At 45.5% G+C, this 19,988-nt stretch overlaps 1 protein-coding gene across 3 annotated transcripts in view; it reads right to left on the reverse strand.

Annotated features, from left to right (window-relative positions):
- Nucleotides 1-2,893: 2,893 nt before the first annotated feature.
- The window catches only part of ARMH1 (armadillo like helical domain containing 1), a 37,266-nt gene continuing 20,171 nt past the window's right edge, over nucleotides 2,894-19,988 (reverse strand). For all 3 annotated transcript variants that reach the window (XM_019429028.2, XM_019429027.2, XM_019429026.2), the window contains 6 exons: nucleotides 4,238-4,360; nucleotides 4,078-4,150; nucleotides 3,820-3,949; nucleotides 3,653-3,730; nucleotides 3,267-3,348; nucleotides 2,894-3,190 (listed from right to left, as the gene is read on the reverse strand). In XM_019429028.2, the coding sequence (XP_019284573.1) occupies nucleotides 3,072-3,190; nucleotides 3,267-3,348; nucleotides 3,653-3,730; nucleotides 3,820-3,949; nucleotides 4,078-4,150; nucleotides 4,238-4,360 (605 nt within the window). In that variant the 3' untranslated portion in view covers nucleotides 2,894-3,071. The remainder of the gene's footprint in view (nucleotides 3,191-3,266; nucleotides 3,349-3,652; nucleotides 3,731-3,819; nucleotides 3,950-4,077; nucleotides 4,151-4,237; nucleotides 4,361-19,988) is intronic.

Here is a 19,988-nt window from a genome sequence, read left to right on the forward strand (position 1 = left end):
GCAAACGTGTCTAAGAGTGATAGATATATAGGTATTAATTGTATTTTTCTTTCAACTTTTCTTATAGCTTTTAACTTATAAAAATAAGAAGGGGAAATATGTATTAATGTATTAATGTATGTATTAATAAATTCCATGTAATGTGTATGTTTTAGATATTTGTCTTATACTTAAGATTCAATTTTATTTATTTAAAAAAATTTTTTTACATTTATTTATTTTTGAGAGACAGAGACAGAGCACAACTAGGGGAGGGGCAGAGATAGAAGGAGGCACAGAATCCGAAGCAGGCTCCAGGCTCTGAGCTGTCAGCACAGAGCCCAATGTGGGGTTCGAACTCACGAACCACGAGATCATGACCTGAGCTGAAGTTGGACGCTCAACCAACTGAGCCACCCAGGCACCCCATCCTGATTTTGGCTCAGGTCATGATCCTGGAGTTGTTGAGTTCAAGCCCCTGGTCAGGCTCTGCACTGATAGTGTGGAGCCTGCTTGGGATTTTTTCTTCCTCCGCTCCTCAAAATAAATAAACTTAAAAAAAAGTTCCATAGTTTTTATCAAACTATGGTCACCTTAGACCAGTGGCTTTCAGAGTTTTGGATTTTCTGACTATGAAAATTTCCAGGGATGCCTGGCTGACTCAGTCAGTAGAGCATGTGACTGGATCTGAGTTGTAAATTCGACCCCGCATTGGTTATAGCGAACACTTAAAAATAAAACTCTTTTGGGCACCTGGGCGGCTCAGTCAGTTAAGCGTCCGACTTTGGCTCGGGTCATGATCTCAGTTCATGAGTTCAAGCCCTGCATCAGGGTCTGTGCTTACAGCTCAGAGCCTGGAGCCTGCTTTGGATTCTGTGTCTCCTTCTCTCTCTGACCCTGCCCTGCTCCTGCTCTCTCTCAAAAAAACAAAAGAAAAGAAAAGAAAAGAAAACAAAACAAAAAACCACCAAAAACTTAAAATTTTTTTTTCCCAAAAGATTTTTGAGGTACTTTTTTACCATCATTCTACAAAACAAAGGGCATTTCAAGACTAAGAACAGGGGCACCTGGGTGGCTCAGTCAGCTCCGCGTCTGACTTCAGCTCATGTCATGATCTCATGGTTAGTGAGTTCAAGCCCCCTGCATCAGATCCTCTGTCCTCTCTCTGCACCCCCCCCACCCCCCCGCACATGCTCTCTCTCAAAAATAAAGATAAAACAAAACAGAACTAAGAACAGACACTTCTTTAAAACAGGAAATCCATTTAGCTTTATGGACAGCATAACTATATTTTGTTAACTTTTCTTTCTTCCTTCAACCCAGATGGAGGAAAGCTGAAACTCAGTTTGAGGGAAGGCTGGGCCCGCCTCAGACTAACAATATCAGAGCCGGTGATGCCCTCTTGTGGCCTCTTGGAGAGTTACTGCCATCTGACTTCATTTCCTCTGATTTGACGGACAATTTCCTCCCAATACTTAAGTCATTAATTCTTGTATGCCAGACATTGTTTGGGAAATATTAGTAAAGAACAAAAACACCCCTGCCCTAGTTGAATTTATATTCAGGGGGAGAGACAGACAATACACAAAGTATTAAGTGTCGTGGAAAAAAATAGAGGCATAAGGGGCTTGAGGGCCAGAGCATAGGGGGTAGTAACATAGTTACAACTTTAAGAGTAGCCCTCATTGAGAAGGTGACTTTTGGAGAGTTGCAAGGAGGTGAGGGAGTTCGCCTATGTAGCTACATATCTGAGGTGAAAGGTTCTAAGACAGAACCTCTCTCACTGTTCAGCAGAAAAGTCAGTACAAAACCCTAAGGCAAGAGTTTGTCCATTTCAAGAAACACAGAACCAGTGTGGATCCAGTAAAGGAGAAAGAGAGGAGGAGACAGTTTAGAGGTAATGGGAGACTAGGTTGCCTACGGTCCTCCCTGCAGGCCATTATAAGGGCTTTAGCTTTACTTAAGTGGAGAGCCCTGCAAGAAGATAGAAACTGAAGTTTAAAAGGACTATGCTGGCTGCTGTATTGAAATGGGAATGGAAGGGCAGAAAGCCCTCTAGAGTAAATCAGAGGGAAGAGGATGGTGGATTGGACTTGGACCATTAGCAACAGAGGTAATGAGATATGGTTGGATTCTGGATATATTTGTAAGGTAGAATCAACAGAAAGAATGGATACAGATGTTGAAGAGAGACATTAAGGAGAACACTTTTGTTCTGAGTGACAAAAAGGATGAACTGCTATCACTTGAGTTGGGGGAGGTGACACAGGATCAGGAGTCCAGTTTTGGACACAAAGAGGTGGAAATGTTTAGCCAGAGATAGAAATGTGTGAAATCAATGGAATATGAACAGCATTTAAAGTTCTGAGACTGGATGAGATCACCAGGGTGAAAAAGTAGATGGAGAAGAGGCTCAAGGTCACTCCAGTTAGAAAGAAGCTGGTTTGGGCGCCCGCATGGCTCAGTCAGTTGAGCGTCCGACTTCAGCTCACAGTTTGTGAGATCAAGCCCCACACTGAGCTCTGCGCTGAGCCAGCTTGGGTCCTCTCTCTCTTCCCCTGTCTGCCTCTCCCCTGCTTGTGTTCCCCCACCCTTTCTCTAAAAAATAAACATTTAAAAAAGAAAGAAAGAAGCTGGGTTGAAGAGGACAAATCAGCAAAAGAGTAAACGAGGAAGCAACCAGAGAGGTAGGAGAAAACCAGGTGAGTGTGGTCTCCTGGAGGAGGGAGTGCAGGGGCCAGTAAGGAGCTGAAGTGAGGGTCTCTCCTCAGGCTATGCTCTTGAACCTTAAAGGATGTTGATGTTCCTTCACTCAGAACCAGCTTTTCTCTTTTTCCTTGGCGAGCAGAGGCACCCCAACCCACCATGGAAGCTCTCATTTAATCCTCCCTCCCCCTTACAGAGAGAACAAACAGACAGCAAGACTATTTATTGAAATTTCCCAGACAGCAGCCCTTCCTCTCCCCAACTGGCATGAACCCCCCAGCCTCCCACCTAGGGCTAATGGAGGGAGTCACCCTGAGCTTGACCCTAGGCTCCTTCTGCCAGGTAAAACACAGCGTTGGCCTTTCTGGGTTGCCTCAGAGGCTCCGTTACTCCTTTCCTTCCGAACCCTCCTTCTGGAAGTTTGTGGTGTAAGCCAGTTGATCCTCACCACAAGGGCCAAGGTAAAAGCTCATGTTGCTGTAGGAGACGCCACTGATGGATAACGCTGGAAGCAGGGGAGGCGAGCCTGAGTCTGGGTGCCCGTTGCACCTCTGCTCCAGGTCCCCTCACTCCCCACTCACCTTTGGAAACATTGACTTTGTTGGCCGCCAAGATGTCCGCCTGAATGCTATCTATTTTCATGTACAAGTCCTCGGCATTGCTCTGAGGACAGGAGCAAGGGGAACCTGCTGAGGTGCAAGGGCAGTCTGCACTTGGAGGTGGGCTGGGCAGAGGACTGTCGCAGGATCCAGTGCTTGACCGGAAGGGCAGTAAAGAGAACGGAAGGACACGGGGCGAGGGAGGGGAGGGGAGGGGAGAGGGGGAGAGCGCAAGCCAGGGCAGTCCTTCCTGCAGCGGGCCACCAGGTCCAATCTGTGTAGGGGGTGTGTCCCAGGGGAGGGACGCCGTGGAGGCGGCACCGTACTGTCGGGGTCACTGCTTTTTGGGGCGGGGCGGGAGCACTCACGAGGAAGAGCTCGTAGAGTTCCTCTCCCATGGACCTGCGCACGTGCTCCTCCACCACTGGGAACATCTGCACGAAGTACTGCGGCGGCGGACGGGGCGGCGGCGGGGTGACCGCGGTGGAGTCGCCCGGGGCCCGCCGCGCCGCTCGCCAGCCCTTCCGCCGCTCACCTCCAGCGTGAGGCTGGCCTGCCGTTGGCTGTTGCTGTGGTCCGTGTTGCCCATGGCGGCCATCAGGCTGTGCACCACGCGCAGGTGCAGCATCTCCTCGGCGATGCTCGTGTTGCTGCGCGCCAGGACCCTGCGCCAGGAATTCCGGCTGCGGCGACCCCTTGGAACCCCCCAGGCGGCGCGAGCGCTCCGGGGCCTGCGGGCAGCGCCAGCCTGTTTTGCTCCCCCCCCCTCCCCCAACTACCCCTGCCCGCTTACCCGATGGCCTTGGCCGCCGCGGCCTGCTGCAAGAACACCGGCAGGTTGGCGGTGAGCTGGAGAACCGCGGAGTCTGGAGGAGGGGCGGCCGTGAGGCGGAAGGCCCTGCTTCGCAAGCCCAGGAGCCCCTCCCGCAGCCCCAGTCTGAGCGGCTCCCTACCGTTGAGGATCTTGGGCTGCAGTTTGCTGGTCTCCTTGACTGATGGTATCAGCAGCGCCACGAGGCCCTTGAGCAGCGCCTGACACACGTCATAGTTGACCAGGTCCTTGATCAGCTCGATGGCTGGAGAAGGGCAGAGGCTCTGGGGAGGCCTGACCTCCAACACTACCCATCCCCATCCAACAAGCAAAGATCCCCCCTTGAACCAAGTCGCTTCCCTTTACCCTCATCCCCTTCATGGACCTCTCCTAGCACCTTTTGCTTGTCAGCACTGTGCAAGGTGTGTGTGGGGCAAGCTGGGCAGGCAACACCTCACTCCTGTCCTTTCTGGATCTGTGGTTAAAGAGGAGGAGGGGGCTGAGCCTCATCTCCCATCCTCACCCCTCACCCCTCACATAACTAGCCACAGAGGGAAGAGGAGGGTTGGATGGTGAGCCTATCCATCAAGGAGGCTTAGATGCTGTCAGGGCTGGAGGCCCCACAGAGGTGGGTCCACCTTGGGTTTGGAGGAATCCGCGTGTCCCTGTGGGAGGGGCTAGGGCTTGAAAGGGAGACAAAGATGGACAAAGACAAGGGGAGACAGGGAGACAGAGCAAGTGGGTGGAGGATATGTGGCAGAAAGTGAGAAGGGTGGAAGCAAGGTAGATTGTGGTTTGGGGAAACTTTAGTTTCTGACAACCCATTTATGGAGCCCTTCTTTGCCTAGGCATTCCACACAGTATTGCGCTGAAGCAAGCTTACCATAACCAAATGAGATTTGCTTTGCAATATTTTACATTTGCCCATTTTACATTTCAGGGAATGAGGCCCAGGGGTAAAGCACTCTGCCTAAGATACCATAGCTAGGAGGTGGTAGAAGCAAAAGGAAAGACTTGGTTAGGAAGAAAGAAGGAACTAGAATTTATTGAGGGGTTTTCCTGTAGATGCTTTGCAGCCATCCATTCATTCCAGCATTCACTCAGCCCTTGGGCACATCTGCACTAAACACCTGGCACAGGTGCACTGTATGGTGACAAGTGCTTTAAAAGGGGTTCATAGGCTGTGGCGTGCCTGGGAGTGCACTGGGGAAAACTGAATCTTTTTGTAAAGGGAAAGGAACCACGGAGAGGCAGAGCTGGAAGGGGGCACAGTGAGATGGTAATGTGACGAACACTGGGGTAAATGTTATTTGAAACACATATACTTGCCACACAGAAGACAGAGTGCATGGTCCCCCAGCACAGGAGTCAGGTCCCCCCTATTTCTCCACTTACTCCTAGGGGAGCCAAGATTTGGGAAACCACCCATCCCTGGCTAGCTCATTTGCATACCAGGCTGCATTTATACACATGGGAACTATTATCAGTGTTATCTCTTTGAATAATGGAAGTTAACCCTTTATTTCCTTGACAGGAAATTTTTACCTAGTAAGGATATACTTGAGATAATTCTCTGCACTGGAAGAAAAACTTTTGCCTGCAAACGCAAAGGCACCACAAGTGCAGGGGCATCAGCCAGGATCCAGGATGATGGGCACAGAAAGAGCACCAATATTTCGTTTCTCTCCTTCTTAAGTGAATCTTTGGCTTAGATGCTAAAGGTTTTGTGGGATGAAACATTAGAAAATTGGTAGTGAAACTTTCAGAGGCCTTGCTTAGGAAAGGCTAAATGTTGAGCATGTCAAAGATAGTCCCTTGACATTGTACGGGCCTGAATGGGCTCTTAACTTAGTAATAAGAAACTAAGACTAAGTTATATTGCTAAAGATTATTTTAGTGAGCTTCTTTTTGTCCTGGGGCGTGTACTCCTTCACAAGGTTGAGAACTTAAGATTGTTAAGATTGGGTCGCTGGGTTTCCACGCTCCCCCCACCCCCCATCATAGCTACAAGTGAGACTCCAGTTTGGTCCTATCCCGTCACCACCTGCGCTCCTTAGGGCCCCAAGGCCTAGGCTTGGGCAACATCTCAACAAATGTTTTGGGTGCCTTCCCTTCCCCTGAGCCATGGGTGGTGGGGCAGGTTGCAGACTCGTGCTCTACTTTGTGCCAACCCTGGCATCTCACCCAGAGGACTCATTTGCATATACCCATTGGTGCTGCCCTTAGTACTACAGGTCGGTTTAAAACTGGGTGTTTCTCTGTTTGCATGGATCAATTTATGTCTTTTCTAAAAATCCCCTTCACAAATTTTTCTAGCAGAGTGACTGCAGCACAGGAATAGACCTCAGGCTTGGAGAATTGCAATCAGTTACAGAAAGAAGGGCAAACATAGCTACGTATACTCTGGTTTCTCTTCAGATTGCTCACCTTTTGCTAATGATTTCCGTGGAGAGAAACGTTTGCAAGTTTGCCTTATTTCTGAGCTCAAAGGAAAAGTTTCCAGCGTTTCATCTGTTAGGTATATGGTATTTGCTATAGTTTCTTGTAGATGCCTCTTATTGAACAGAGATTTTTTCAAACTTTTTTTCCTGTTAAAATGATATATGTGCATTCCTGGATTGATATATTATCCTTGGCATATTCTGCTAGATTCAATTTGCTAATATCTTACGTAGTTTTTGAGTTATGTTCATGAATAAGAGTGGTGTATGATTTCTCTTTTGCATGCTGTTATTCATGGATTTTGATACTAAGATCAGGCTAACCTTACAAGATGAGTTGGGGGTATATGTACTTTATTTTTCTAATCTTGGGAAGAGTTTGTGTAAGACTAGAATTTTATCTTCAATGTTTGATAGAATTCTCTTAAGCTGATTTTATAGGGAAAAAATTACTGATTCATTTTCTTTAATGGTTAGGGGACTATTTGTGTTTTCTATTTCTTCCCAAGCCTATTTCAGTAGGTTATCTTTTCTAGCAGTTTTCATTTACATTTTCAAACATATTGAAAAAAGTTCATTTTATCATCTTTTAAAAAATCATTTTAGGGGCGCCTGGGTGGCTCAGTCGGTTGGGCATCCGACTTCAGCTCAGGTCATGATCTCACGGTCTGTGGGTTCGGGCCCCGCGTCGGGCTCTGTGCTGACAGCTCAGAGCCTGGAGCCTGTTTCAGATTCTGTGTCTCCCTCTTCCTCTGACCCTCCCCCGTTCATGCTCTCTCTCTCTCTGTCTCAAAAATAAATAAATGTTAAAAAAAATAAAAAAAATCATTTTAATGAGTGTAGCATCCATAGTGATGTGTCCTTTTATATTCTCCATATTAATTACATGACTTTTCTCTTTTTGCATCAGTTCCCTTTGCCCCTAGGTCCCATGGGAGTAATGCCATGGATGCTTGCTTATGCAGGAGTGTGCGCTACAAAGAGAAACCCTGATCTCAGAGAACCTGAATGTTATAGTCAGTAAGCATGCCTGGCTTTTGCTTGAAAGGGAGAAATATATTTTCCAAAGCTTGTTTGCTAACCAACATCCTTGAAAAGATAGTCTGGAACAAAGAGCAATTAGCATCTCACTTAAAAGACCTGCAGAGGGAGTTTGGGTGGCTCAGTCAGTTAAGCATCTGACTTCAGCTCAGGTCGTGATTTCACAGTCTGTGAGTTCAAGCCCCACGTTGGGCTCTGTGCTGACAGCTCCGAGCCTACAGCCTGCTTTCGGATTTTGTGTTTCCCCCTTTCTCTGCTCCTCCCCTGCTCATGCTCTCTCTCTCAAAAATAAATAAACGTTAAAAAAAATTTAAAAAGACCTGCAGAAATGTGACAGACCTGTAGAGAATTGTCTCTTAGGATTATTTTTCTTTTGCTAGAAGTAATCCTTCAGCAGACATCCTTGCCTTGCTCCTGAACTTAGGGGCAAAGCATTCAGTGTTTCACTATTAAGTATGTTAGCTGTAGATTTTTTTTTTCAATTAAGTTGGGGAAGTTCTTCTCTAGTCTTATTTTCCTGAGAGTTTTTATCATGGGTGCTGACTTTGTCAAATGCATATTCTGTACTGATTCATATAATAATGTGATTTTTCTTCTTTAAAGAGCCTATTTATTTGGAATATAAAATTGATTGATTTTTGGATACTGAACCAGCCTTGCATTCCTGGAATGAACCCTAATTGGTCATGGTGTATAATTCTTTTTACATGTTGCTGAATCCTAACTGCTAATATGTTGTTAAGGATATTTGCATCTATATTGATGGATGGATATTGATCTGTACTTTTCTTGTACTGCCACTGTGTGTTTTGGTATTAGGGTAATACTAACCTCATAAAATCAATTAGGACTTACTCCCTCCCTTTCTGTGTTCTAGAAATACAGAACTGTGTTCTATAAATATCAGTATACACTGCTGGTTTTCTTGTTTCTTTTTTTTAATTTTTATTTATTTTTGAGAGAGAGACAGAGCGTGAGCAGGGGAGGGGAGGGGAGAGAGGGAGACACAGAATCTGAAGCAGGCTTTAGGCTCTAGGCCTGATGTGGGGCTCAAATTCATGAATAGTGAGATCATGACCTGAGCTGAAGTTGGACGCTTAACCGACTGAGCCACCCAGGCGCCCCTATACACTGCTGGTTGATGGTGTTATTGAGTTCTTTATACTTGCTGATTTTTCTAGTTATTCTATACATTGTTGAGAGGGGGGTGTTGAGGTCTCCAACTATGATTGTAGAGCTCTCTTTTCAATGCTATCATTTTGCTTTACATATTTGGTAGGTCTCTTTTTCAGTGCATATACATAAATGTACATGTCCATGTACTATGTTTATGGATTACTATGTCTTCTTCGTGGATTTACCCTTTCATCATTATATAATATCCCTCTCCATCTCTGGTAACTTTCTTTGCTCTGAAGTCTACTTCATCTGATATTAATAGAGCTATTCCTGCTTTCCTTTGATTAGTACTTTCATGAAGTATCTTTTTCTTTTTCTTTTCGACCTGCTTATACTGTTTTATTTGAAGTGAAGGTCTTGGAGACAGTACATAGTTGAGTCATAGTGTATGGATTTATTTTTATTTAACCTGTTTAGATTTTATTGTGGATTGGAGTCTTTCATCATTTCTTGACAATTCTCAGTCATTGTCTCTTTAATGGTGCTGCCCTGTTCTTTCTCTTTTCTCTTTGCCCCTATTAGATAATCTCGCTCTATCCTTAGTCTTACTCTTCTTCCCCTCTTCCAGGTTACTAATTTTCTCTTCACCTGTGTCTACTCTGTTAAATGTGTACACTGAGTAATTACTTTTAGCTATTGTATTTTTAAAAAAATATTTATTTATTTTGTGGAGACCACAAACAGGGAGGGACAAAGATAGGGGGACAGAGGATCCGAAGCAGGCTCTGTGCTGACAGGCTGAGAGCAGTGAGCCCTATATGGGGCTCAAACTCACAAATCATGAGATCATGACCTAAGCGGAAGTCAGCTCTCAACCAAGTGAGCCACCGAGGTGCCCCAGCTATTTTATTTTTAAATTTGAGAAATTCCATCTGGTTGTTTCTCAAATCTATTATGTCACTTTTTTTTTTTTTAATTTTTTTTTTTCAACGTTTTTTATTTATTTTTGGGACAGAGAGAGACAGAGCATGAACGGGGGAGGGGCAGAGAGAGAGGGAGACACAGAATCGGAAACAGGCTCCAGGCTCCGAGCCATCAGCCCGGAGCCTGACGCGGGGCTCGAACTCACGGACCGCGAGATCGTGACCTGGCTGAAGTCGGACGCTTAACCGACTGCGCCACCCAGGCGCCCCTATTATGTCACTTTTTATAACTTCCTGTACCCTAAAGTTATTTGACAGATTTTTTTTAACTGAGTTTTTGATAGGCTGAAGTCTTTGTGAGTCATTTTCTAGTCTACTCATCACTTATAGTGACTTCTTTGTGTGTATGGTTGTCTTATAGTTTGGGTTGGTCTTGTATTTGCAAAATTAATTGTAGGAAAAAAACTTCAGAGCTAGGAAGGAGATACTTTTTCCAGAGAGCATTTTCCTTTCTTTCTATCAGCCACCTGGGCACTAACAATTCTGAACCATCTTTATACAAGTTCTGAACCATCTTTATACAAGTTCAAGACTTGAGGGTTTCTGGACCACACAGGTGGTTGCACAATCTATGCAAGGTCATTTGAAGGCTGACTTACCTCTGGCTCATCCTTATCTTGAACACATTGTCTTCTGGGGTCCTGGCTTAACGTATTTATACTTGAGGTATCATATTCCTACTGTGGGAAGGCCTTGAGTGCCTTTTCTCTCTCTTGCCATCTGATATTGCTTAGTTTCTTCAGGATCAGAAAATGGCCTCAGTTTTGATTGCTGGTCTTATCTTTCTGGGTTCTCACCTTCCCCTAGGTTTTGGTCTGGTAATTGCTCATTGTACTGCTCTTCATTGTTGTTTGTTTTTTTTGAGTAGACTCCATGCCTAATGTGGGACTTGAACTTACAACCCTGAGATCAAGAGTCACATGCTCTACTGACTGAGCCAACCAGGCTCCCTGTTCTTCATTGTTATTAAGAAGATTATAATTTTTTTCCTTTTGATATTTATGGTATGATGGGAAATAGATATTTGATTTTTGCCCCTGGTTACTAGCCCATAGCTTGTAAAATCCTTGGAATCTCCAGAGTGTACTTTATGTGTTAAATGAAATAATTGGTGACTGAGAGCCTCTAGATGGCATCAGGATGGGGGCTGATCAGTAGAAAGGCCAAGGCATGATTACAGGATTGGAATTTTCAGCTCAATCCCCTGACCTCTGGGGAGGGGAGAGGGCCTGGAAAGTGAGTTAATCACCAAGAACCAATCTAGTAACCGTGCCTATGTAATGAAACTTCCATAAGAACCCTAAGTGATAAGTTCAGAGAACTTCTGAATTGGTGAATGCATTGAGGTGTGTGGGGGTGTGTGACCGGAGCAGTCCCCCAACCCATACTTTGCCCTATACCTCTCTTCCATTCTCCTGTTCCTGAATTGTATCTTTTATAATACACTACTGGGGTGCCTGGGTGGCTCAGTTGGTTGGGCGTCCAACTCTTAATTTCGGCTCAGGTCATGATTTCATGGTCACGAGATGGAGCCCTGCCTTGAGCCCCGTGTCGAGCCCTGCATCGGGTTCTGCACTGGGCATGCAGCTTGCTTAAGATTCTCTCTCTCCCTCTCCCTCTGCTGCTACCCCAGTTGCATGCATTCTCTCTCTCTCTCTCTCAAAAAAAAAAAAAAAAAAAGAAAGAAAGAAAAAAGAATATAATAGACTGCTAATAGTAAGCAAAATGCTTTCCTGAATTTTGTGAATTGTTCCAGCAAATGATTGAACCTGCAAAGGAGGAAGGGTGTGGGAGCCCCTTGGCTTTATAGCCAAGTTGGACAGAAGTATGGATAACCTGGGGACCTAATACTTGTGACTGGCATTTGAAGTGAGGGCAATCTTGTGGGGCTGAGCCCTTAAACCTGGGGAGTCTGAAGCTAACTCCAGATAGTTAGTGTCAGAATGGAATTGAATTGAAATGTAGGATATCCAATTGATGTCTGCAGAGGACAGGAGAATTGCTTAATGTGGAAACTCCCCTCCCCCCATTTGGTATCAGAAGTGTTGTAGTAAAAACAACTCAACATCAATCCCCCCAGAAGGGGAATTGATCCACATTTCCTAGCCTACCATTATCAGAAAAAAAGAGTCTTCTTCATCTGACTACTGCTACTTATTCTTCCAGACTCACCTCAGAAATTAGCTTTCAAGTAGCTTTCTCTGGCCTGTTCTCCCCCTGCCTCCACCCTGGACCACTCAGGAGTAGATGTCCTGCGTCTCTGGTCCTACAGCACCATTTTCTCACTGTGGAATATTGGCGTCATCCAGTAACAGTCTTTCCACTACTGTGAACTCCAGTGAACATATCTGAGGCATCTCTGCCTACCCAGAACCTCAAACCCATCCAGTCCATGAATGTTGAAAAGAATTGACTGGATCCTGCATTCCTATGGCCTAATGACCACTCAGGTAATGGGAGCCTAGGACTGTGCTGGGAAACTGCCATTACCTGGTGGGAGATGGCCTCAGAGGAGGCTCTGCACTGGTCACTATGGCCCTTGTCCACCCTGAGCCATGGAAGTGTTCTTGGCTCTGCCTCTTCATAGGCTGGAGAGCCATGAAGCCATCCACCACGGCGCCATCCCTCTACCCCCATGGCCAACCGAGAGAGCTCTTTGAAGCCAGGACCTTATACTTGCTGGTGAGCCCAGAATTGAGCCACACATGCCATGAACACTCACTTCATATGAGACAGGTGTATGGAAAGGTGAAGGGATTGCGGCCCCTCTCACATAGTGGGGGACGAGGGGCAGCAGGTGAAGTAGCCAGGGACAGGGACTGCATGGATCTGCAGAGCACACAGAGCGGGTGTCTACACAAGGCTGCTTGCAGCTCTTGGAAGCTTTATTTGCTTAACTCCAAACATATGTTGCCTAACCATGAGCATGTGCTGGTGATTTATAATCTTGTCAGAAAACTGTCAGGGAGTCACCAACAGCACAGTGGCCTATTTACCCAGAAGCAGAGGCTGGGGAGGCAGCCAGCAGCCCCATGCTGTGTTTCATATGCCACACACTCTACTCTCCTGCCTGGTGCTGAGCATTTTCAGCTGCCAGTACCCCCAGAAGGAGGGGGCTGACCCCTGCACTCCAGGCCTCAGAGTGTCCTTGGGCAGGAAGGAGAACCAGTTTTGGCTGGTGGGTTAATCTCAAGAAAGGCACCAGTAAGGCATCTCCCACGCTGCCCTCATCTCAGATCCTGGGGGGCCTCCCATCCATTTACATTGCAGAGCCATGGGGCACACAGAGGCCCAGTCCTGAAGCCCCATGCAAAGCCAGTGTTGTCTTGGCCTGTTTTTCCCAGTCACAGAACCAACGATTCACTCGCTAGCAGAAGACCTCTTAAGAACATCCCTGCTACCCCTTCTAGTGCAAAGCATTCTGAGGACAGACCTTCTGCAGTAGCCCCTTCTCTCTGGACCAACCTGACTCAGAAATAGCTGCTTCACTCAGAAACACTTCCAAGGACTGTCTAGCTTCTGCTTGCTTCTGGGCTTTCTCTTTCCTCCAGGTCTTCCAGGGTAGCCCTCACAATCCCATGGGCCCTCACTCTAGCCTGTGGTACTCAGATATGGTTCTAATTCAAAATCACAGAGACAGCAACACTATAGAGGGACAGGGACCAGCGCACTGACCCTCCCTGGCTTCCCCCACCCCACTCTCCCACTTGGACAAAAAATGTAGCCTGGGATGCCTCAGGCTGCTTGGCTAGTGCCTGAACACACCACCCCCCAAGTAGTTTTTACTTGTTCTCTTAGGGTTTGGTCCTGAAATTTTCTTCCTTCTTTTTAAATCAGTGGGGTTTGGGATCTGCATGGTTGGTTCCCCCCATACCTCACTCTGCTGGGCTCTGTCAGCCGCAGCACACTTTGCCTTAGTAGTTGTGCTCTTTCCAGGCCCATGTGGGCAGCACCTTAGTGCCAGGACACCTGGGCAGAACACTTGCCTGTGTCTGAGAGAGTTCTACGTGCAGCAAGAAATGACTTGGCGAACATTCAGGGTGGCAATGAATGGATGAACATATTTTAATGAAATGTTTCTGCCCACACAGGACCAAGTGCTCCAGGAGATAAATATCTGGTTCTGCCTATTCACTTTACCCTAAATTCTGAATCCTTCATTGCCAGTATATCTGCAATACTTGGAACTCTTTTGGAAAAAGGAAGATTTATTCACTGAATCATTTTTGATTGAGTTTTAAAATTCACAGCTGTCAATGTTTACACCTAAAGCAAAAGCGCCAGTCTCTGCCCAAATGTCTCCACAAGAACCACAGCCAGTTACAGTTCTTTACACACGGGGCTAGTTCCTAAGCATGGCAGAGTCATTCAGAAAGCAAAGGACAACAGGGGATTACTGTCTTTGGCAGCTTTGCCTGAAGCCTGTGGTTCTGACAACATTCAACTGTCCTAAATTGGATCAGTCACTGATTTATTGATTCATTCATTCATCTAACAAAATATTCATTGAGCATCTTCTGTGTGCCAGCTCCCCTGTGCTAGGGCTAAGAGGAGGACTAAGACAGCATCCTTGCCCTCAGAGATGACACAGTCTAAGGTTGGGGGGGGGGGATACCAGTAAGGAAACTGGCATGTATTATGTAGTTTTTTAAAAAAAAAATTTAATGTTTATTTATTTATGAGAGAGAGAGAGAGAGAGACGGAGCATGAGCAGGGGAGGGGTAGAGAAAGAATATGAAGCAGGTTCCAGGCTCTGAGCTGTCAGCATAGAGCCTAACGTGGGACTTGAACTCACGAACCGTGAGATCATGACCTGAGCTGAAGTCGGATGCTTAACCGACTGAGCCACCCAGGTGCCCCTATGATGTAGTTTTATAAGAGCCATGGGAACACAAAGGAAGCCAGGTTGGTGTGAGGGTATGTTGAGGAACTGGGGGCTAGAGAATTGGGAAAAGGCTTTCTTGGAGAAGGTGACATGTGAGCTGACAAAGTCTTGGGGTGAAGGGAGGGACTAGAATTATGAAGGTGGCAAAGTGCATGCCACTATTGTGGCCGGGCAAGCAGGGAGGTCTGCCTGACATGAAATGATGGCCCATGGAGTGAGAGCTAAGCCTGAGGAGGCAGGCTGGATTCCGAGGGCTTTGCATGTGCCAACCGCCCTATAGGACAGGTATTTTCTTGTCTTTCGTGTCAGAGGAAACTGACTTAAAAAGATTGAGCAGCTTGCCCAAGGCCCAACAGCTAATAAGTAGCAGAATGACTCTTTCGGATTCCAAAGCTCATATTCTTCACCACTAAGCTCCGCTACCTTGGCTCGGTGGAGGACTAGGAGAAAAGACTGTGTAGACACTGTGCTGGAAAGATGGAGATTGGTTTAGAGGTGAGACATATAAAGATATGAGTTACAGCAGTGGAGACAGAATGAAGAAGAGGGAGATTTGAACAATATTAAGGAGTTAAGAGTTGACTGGTCTTGTTAGAAGTTGGTTACAGGTGGGAAGCAGGAAGAAATGTTGATGACCTACATTTCCAGCCTTGGGTGCTTTTCACTGAGATTGAGGCCTTGGAGCTGGAATCTCAGGAGTCCAATTCTGAACTTGGTCAGTGACATCCAAGGGGAGATGTTCAGAAGGCAAATGGGAACAATGGGGTGGAGCTCAGGAGAGCAGTGTGAGCTGGAGAGAGGTCACTCAACTGCTCTGCCCGTCTGCCACAAAATGGGAATAATAATTGTGCCTACCTCATCAGCTTGTTGTGAGGATTAATGAGTAGAGAGCTGGAGCAGTACCTAACATGGAGTAAATACCTTATAAAGGCTAGCCATTAGTGTGTCTATCATTATAGGCAGTAATTAAAACTGTGGGAGTAGATGAGGTACTACAGACAGAAAGAGAAGAGCAGGGGACCTGGGATTGAATCCTGAGAGAAACAGAAGGGAAGTTGCACCTAAGGGACTGGTGGAGGGATAGGAATATGCAAAGGAAGGACTGAGCAACCAGGAGAGTGTTGGGAGGGTGGGTGTCAGGGAAGGAAGAGATCAGAGTTTTCAGGGAGGAGGGTGGTGATCAGGAGCCATTGAGAGGTCATGCCCAGTGAGGCTGAGAAGCAGCTCTGCAGGGCCCAAGCTTTCATTTGACAAACCGGTTGGGTACACGTCAGCTACAGTGCTAGTGCTGACTGGAACAGCAGGAAACAAAACAGATGCAAGGAGCGGCCCACTGACACTCAAAGGAGACTTCAGTGCAGAAGGAGGGATTCCTCCAATCCAAGGAAGAACCACAGAACCCACAGCCTGTCAGCCCAGGAAGAAAGTTCCTGGATCACCTGTCTGATAGCTGAAGGAAGCCGGAACAAAATGACTTGCCCTGGAAGTCACAATGAGTAGGAGACAAGGTTGTAGCAGCGGGCTCAGTATTCTTTAGGCAGACGGAACCTTAGAAATGAATGGCATTGCACCTGGGAGCTGTGGAGATGGTGAGCAACTATTTCTAAGGCACTCAGCACTGAGGAAGTTTGCTTTACAATTCTTTGCTCCTAGAGCCCTGGGAAACCCAGGTCTCAGTTCTTTGTTTTCATTTTCATATGAGACTGCCACCTACTGGCCACATATGAGAAGCGTGCTTCAGTGGGCGTCCGAACACAAGTAGGCTTCATTTCCCAGCAAGTAAGTGTGAATACATTCGGCAAGTTGCTGTTGTGAGGAACTTATAACTCATAAGAAGCCAGTGTCAGGCATCTTCCTGACCAACCGCATTCTCTTATTCCTATACATCTCACCACCTCTTTCACCACATCTTGTTCAAAACCCATTGTTGAAACACAGAAAACATATTTTACACACTATTTTCTTTTAAAAAACTCAGGCGAGGGCACCTGGGTGGCTCAGTCGGTTGAGAGACTGACTACGGGACTCTGGTTTCGGGTCAGGTCATGATCTGGCAGTTTGTGGGATTGAGACCCTCGTCAGGCTCTGTGCTGCCAGTGCGGCCTGCTTGGGATTCTCTCTTTTTCCCTCTCTCTGCCACCCCCAGCCCCTTGCGTACGTACGCTCTCTCTCAAAGATAAATAAACATTAAAAAAATGAAAAAGTCAGGCGAGAAAGCAGTTAATGTCATGTACTCTGGTGGTGTATGTACTGCCAAATTAAGAATTACTGTGGTGTGTCTTCTTTAGGCATCTGCTATTCTGGGCAAGGCTCACCAAGTCCAACCAGCCCATGCGCTGGTGCTTTGAACTGGCCCTGACACCCGAGGGGAGCACCACTGCCCGAGGTGCACAAGGGGAGACAGCGCCAGGCCAGGGCAGACACAGAGGCTTTGAGGGCTAGGCAAATCGGGCAAGTAGAAACAAGTTTTCCCAAGAACTTATTAAAAACAACAACAACAACAACAACAACAACAACAATCTATGGGAAACTATATAATAAAACTTAGGAACACTGAATAAAGTGTGGCAGTTGAAGTGCTCATATAATTTGGGGGAAATAATGCATCTTTTAAGAATATTCAGCAGATTTTTATGTAAACTATCCATTAGTGTCAGAGCCTTGTGACTGTTCAGTGAAGCTGCACAGTTTGGGTGGCCTCTTACGCAGCAGGAAAGGCTGAAACTCCTGCTACTGTGGGTTAGCTCAGAAAAGGAGAGCAAAGGCACAAGGTTCTATGGGGCAAAAAGTATACTTTTAAAAATGAGACCTTATAGTATTTGCATGACCCTCTGAAGGGCATGAAGCTAAGAAAACATAATTATGTTTTATGGTAGTAATCATATTGTCTGTCCTCAGGTTTTTGACTATTTCTCAAAGTGGTAAAAATTTTACAAGTCTTTTTTCATAACACTGGAAGGACAGGATAGTGTGGTGGTGAGGATTTGGGCTCAGGGGTCATTCTGCCTGGGTGTGACCCACAACTTTCCCACTTACTATCTCTGAGACTTTGGGTGGGTTATTCAGTTGCTCTGTGCCTCAGTTTCATCATGTAAACGGGGGATGATAATAGTACCTACTTCTCAGAATTGTTCTGAGGACTGTGTGACTTGATTGAAGAGCTTAAAACAGTGCCTGGCACACAGTCCTCACGAGTCCCTGGTAGCAATTACTAGTTACTATTATTGTTGTTATTACTCTTGTATCAGAGCTTTACCAGGGCAGGGACTTTGTTTCTTTTGTCACTAAACACTCAGTACCCAGCCTAGTGCCTGCTCTTTTGAATAAGTAAATGATTGAACAAAAAACTTAAATCATTTAAAAGTAAACCAACAAGGGGTGACTGGGTGGCTCAGTTGATTGAGCATACACCTCTTGATTTTGGCTCAGGTCATGATCCCAGGGTCCTGGTATCGAGCCCCGTGTTGGGATCTGCACTGAGCATGGAGCCTGCTTGAGATTCTCTCTCTCTCTCTCTCTCTCTCTCTCTCTCTGCCCCTTTCTCCCTCATTCCCATCTCTAAAATAAAATAAAATAAAATAAAATAAAACAAAATAAAATAAAAGTGAATCAATAAAGGACACTATCAAAAAAATGAAAAGACAGCCATTCTAGTGGGAGAAACCATTCTAGTATCCAGAATATATAAAGAACTCTTACAACTCAACAGCAAAAAGACAAACAACCCGATTTTAAAAATGGGCAAAAGACTTGAGTAGATATTTCTCCAAGGAAGAAATATAAATGGCCAACAGGCGCTTGAAAAGATGTTCAATATCTTTAGTCATTAGGAAACCGCAAACCCAAACCACAAACCCAAACCACTCCACATGCACTAGGTTGACTATTAAAAAAAAAAAAAAAGGAAAATGACAAGTGTTGGCAAAGATGTGGAGAAATTGGAACCTTCATACGTTGATGGTGGGAATGTAAACTGGTCCAGCTGCTGTGGAGAACAGTTTGACAGTTTCTTAAAAAGGTTCAACAGAATTACCATATGACTTAGCAATTCTACCAGATATACACCCCAAAGAATTGAAAACAGGCACCAAAAATGTACATGTACATGCATGTTCATGGCAGCAGTATTCACAATAGCCAAAAGGGGGAGACAGCCCAGATGTCCATCAGTGGATGACTGGATAGACAAACTGTGGTATATACACACAATGGAATATCATTCAGCCATAAGAAAGAATGAAGTACTGATACATGTTTCCACATAGATGAGTCTTGAAAACATTATGCTAAGTGAAAGTAGCCAGATGTAAAAAGTCCCATGTTACATGATTCTGTTTATATGGAATATCTAGAACAGGCAAATCCATGGAGACAGAATGAAGAGTGGTGGTTTCCAGGGGCTGAGGGGAAGGAATGGGGAGCAAATACCTAATGGTACAGAGTGTCCTTTTGGGGGGATGAAAATATCTCAGAGCTAAATAGAGGTGGTGGTCACACAACAATGTGAATATACTGAAGACTACTGAATTGTTCATTTTAAATCGGTTAATTTTATGTTATGGGAATCTTACCTCAATTTTAAAAATGCCTTTATGGGGACACCTGGGTGGCTCAGTCTGTTAAGTGTCTGACTCTTGATTTCAGCTTAGGTCATGATCTCATGGTCATGAGATCAAGCCCTACATCAGGCCCCATGCTGATTGTGAAACTTGCTTGGGATTCTCTCTCTCCCTCTATGCTCCTCCCCACCCCACCTCAAATAAATAAACATTTAAAAAAATGTCTTAATGAAGAAAAACGAAGTAAACCAAATCTGTGATTGATTTCTTTCTTTAAAAAAAAATTTTTTTTTTAATGTTTATTTATTTTTGAAGGAAAGAGAGACAGAGCATGAGCAGGGGAGGGGCAGAGAGAGAGAGAAGAGGGAGACACAGAATCCAAAACGGGCTCCAGGCTCCGAGCTGTCAGCACAGAGTCTGGTGCAGGGCCTGAACTCACAAACCGTGAGATCATGACCTGAGCCAAAGTCAGTCACTCAACTGACTGAGCCACCCAAGTGCCCCTGTGATTGATTTCTAAATAAACCATTCTCCTTAGTATTAGGAATCTTTGTAACTTCACAAAACCTAAGAAAAATTAACAATGAAGTTCTTGTCCACTGCCAGTCTTTCTCCAGGTCTCTGAGGGGCAGGGAAAGAGATTCAAAGACTTGTCTATGTCTGTCCTTTCACTTAGGCACTGTTTCTCTGAACTACATTTCTAGAAGATTCTACTTTGTTAGTGCAGTACAGTTTGCTCAGCCATTAACCCTGCTTTTGTATTTTGTGGCTGATAAGCTACACTTTAAACTTCACTACATGAAATATGATCATTTATTAGAAAGTCAAATTAATCCTAGGTTCTAGGTCAATTAGGCAAAAATGT

The sequence above is a fragment of the Panthera pardus genome, unplaced genomic scaffold, assembly GCF_024362965.1.
Source record: "Panthera pardus isolate Hobbes unplaced genomic scaffold, ASM2436296v1 HiC_scaffold_11, whole genome shotgun sequence".
Lineage (NCBI taxonomy): Eukaryota > Metazoa > Chordata > Mammalia > Carnivora > Felidae > Panthera > Panthera pardus.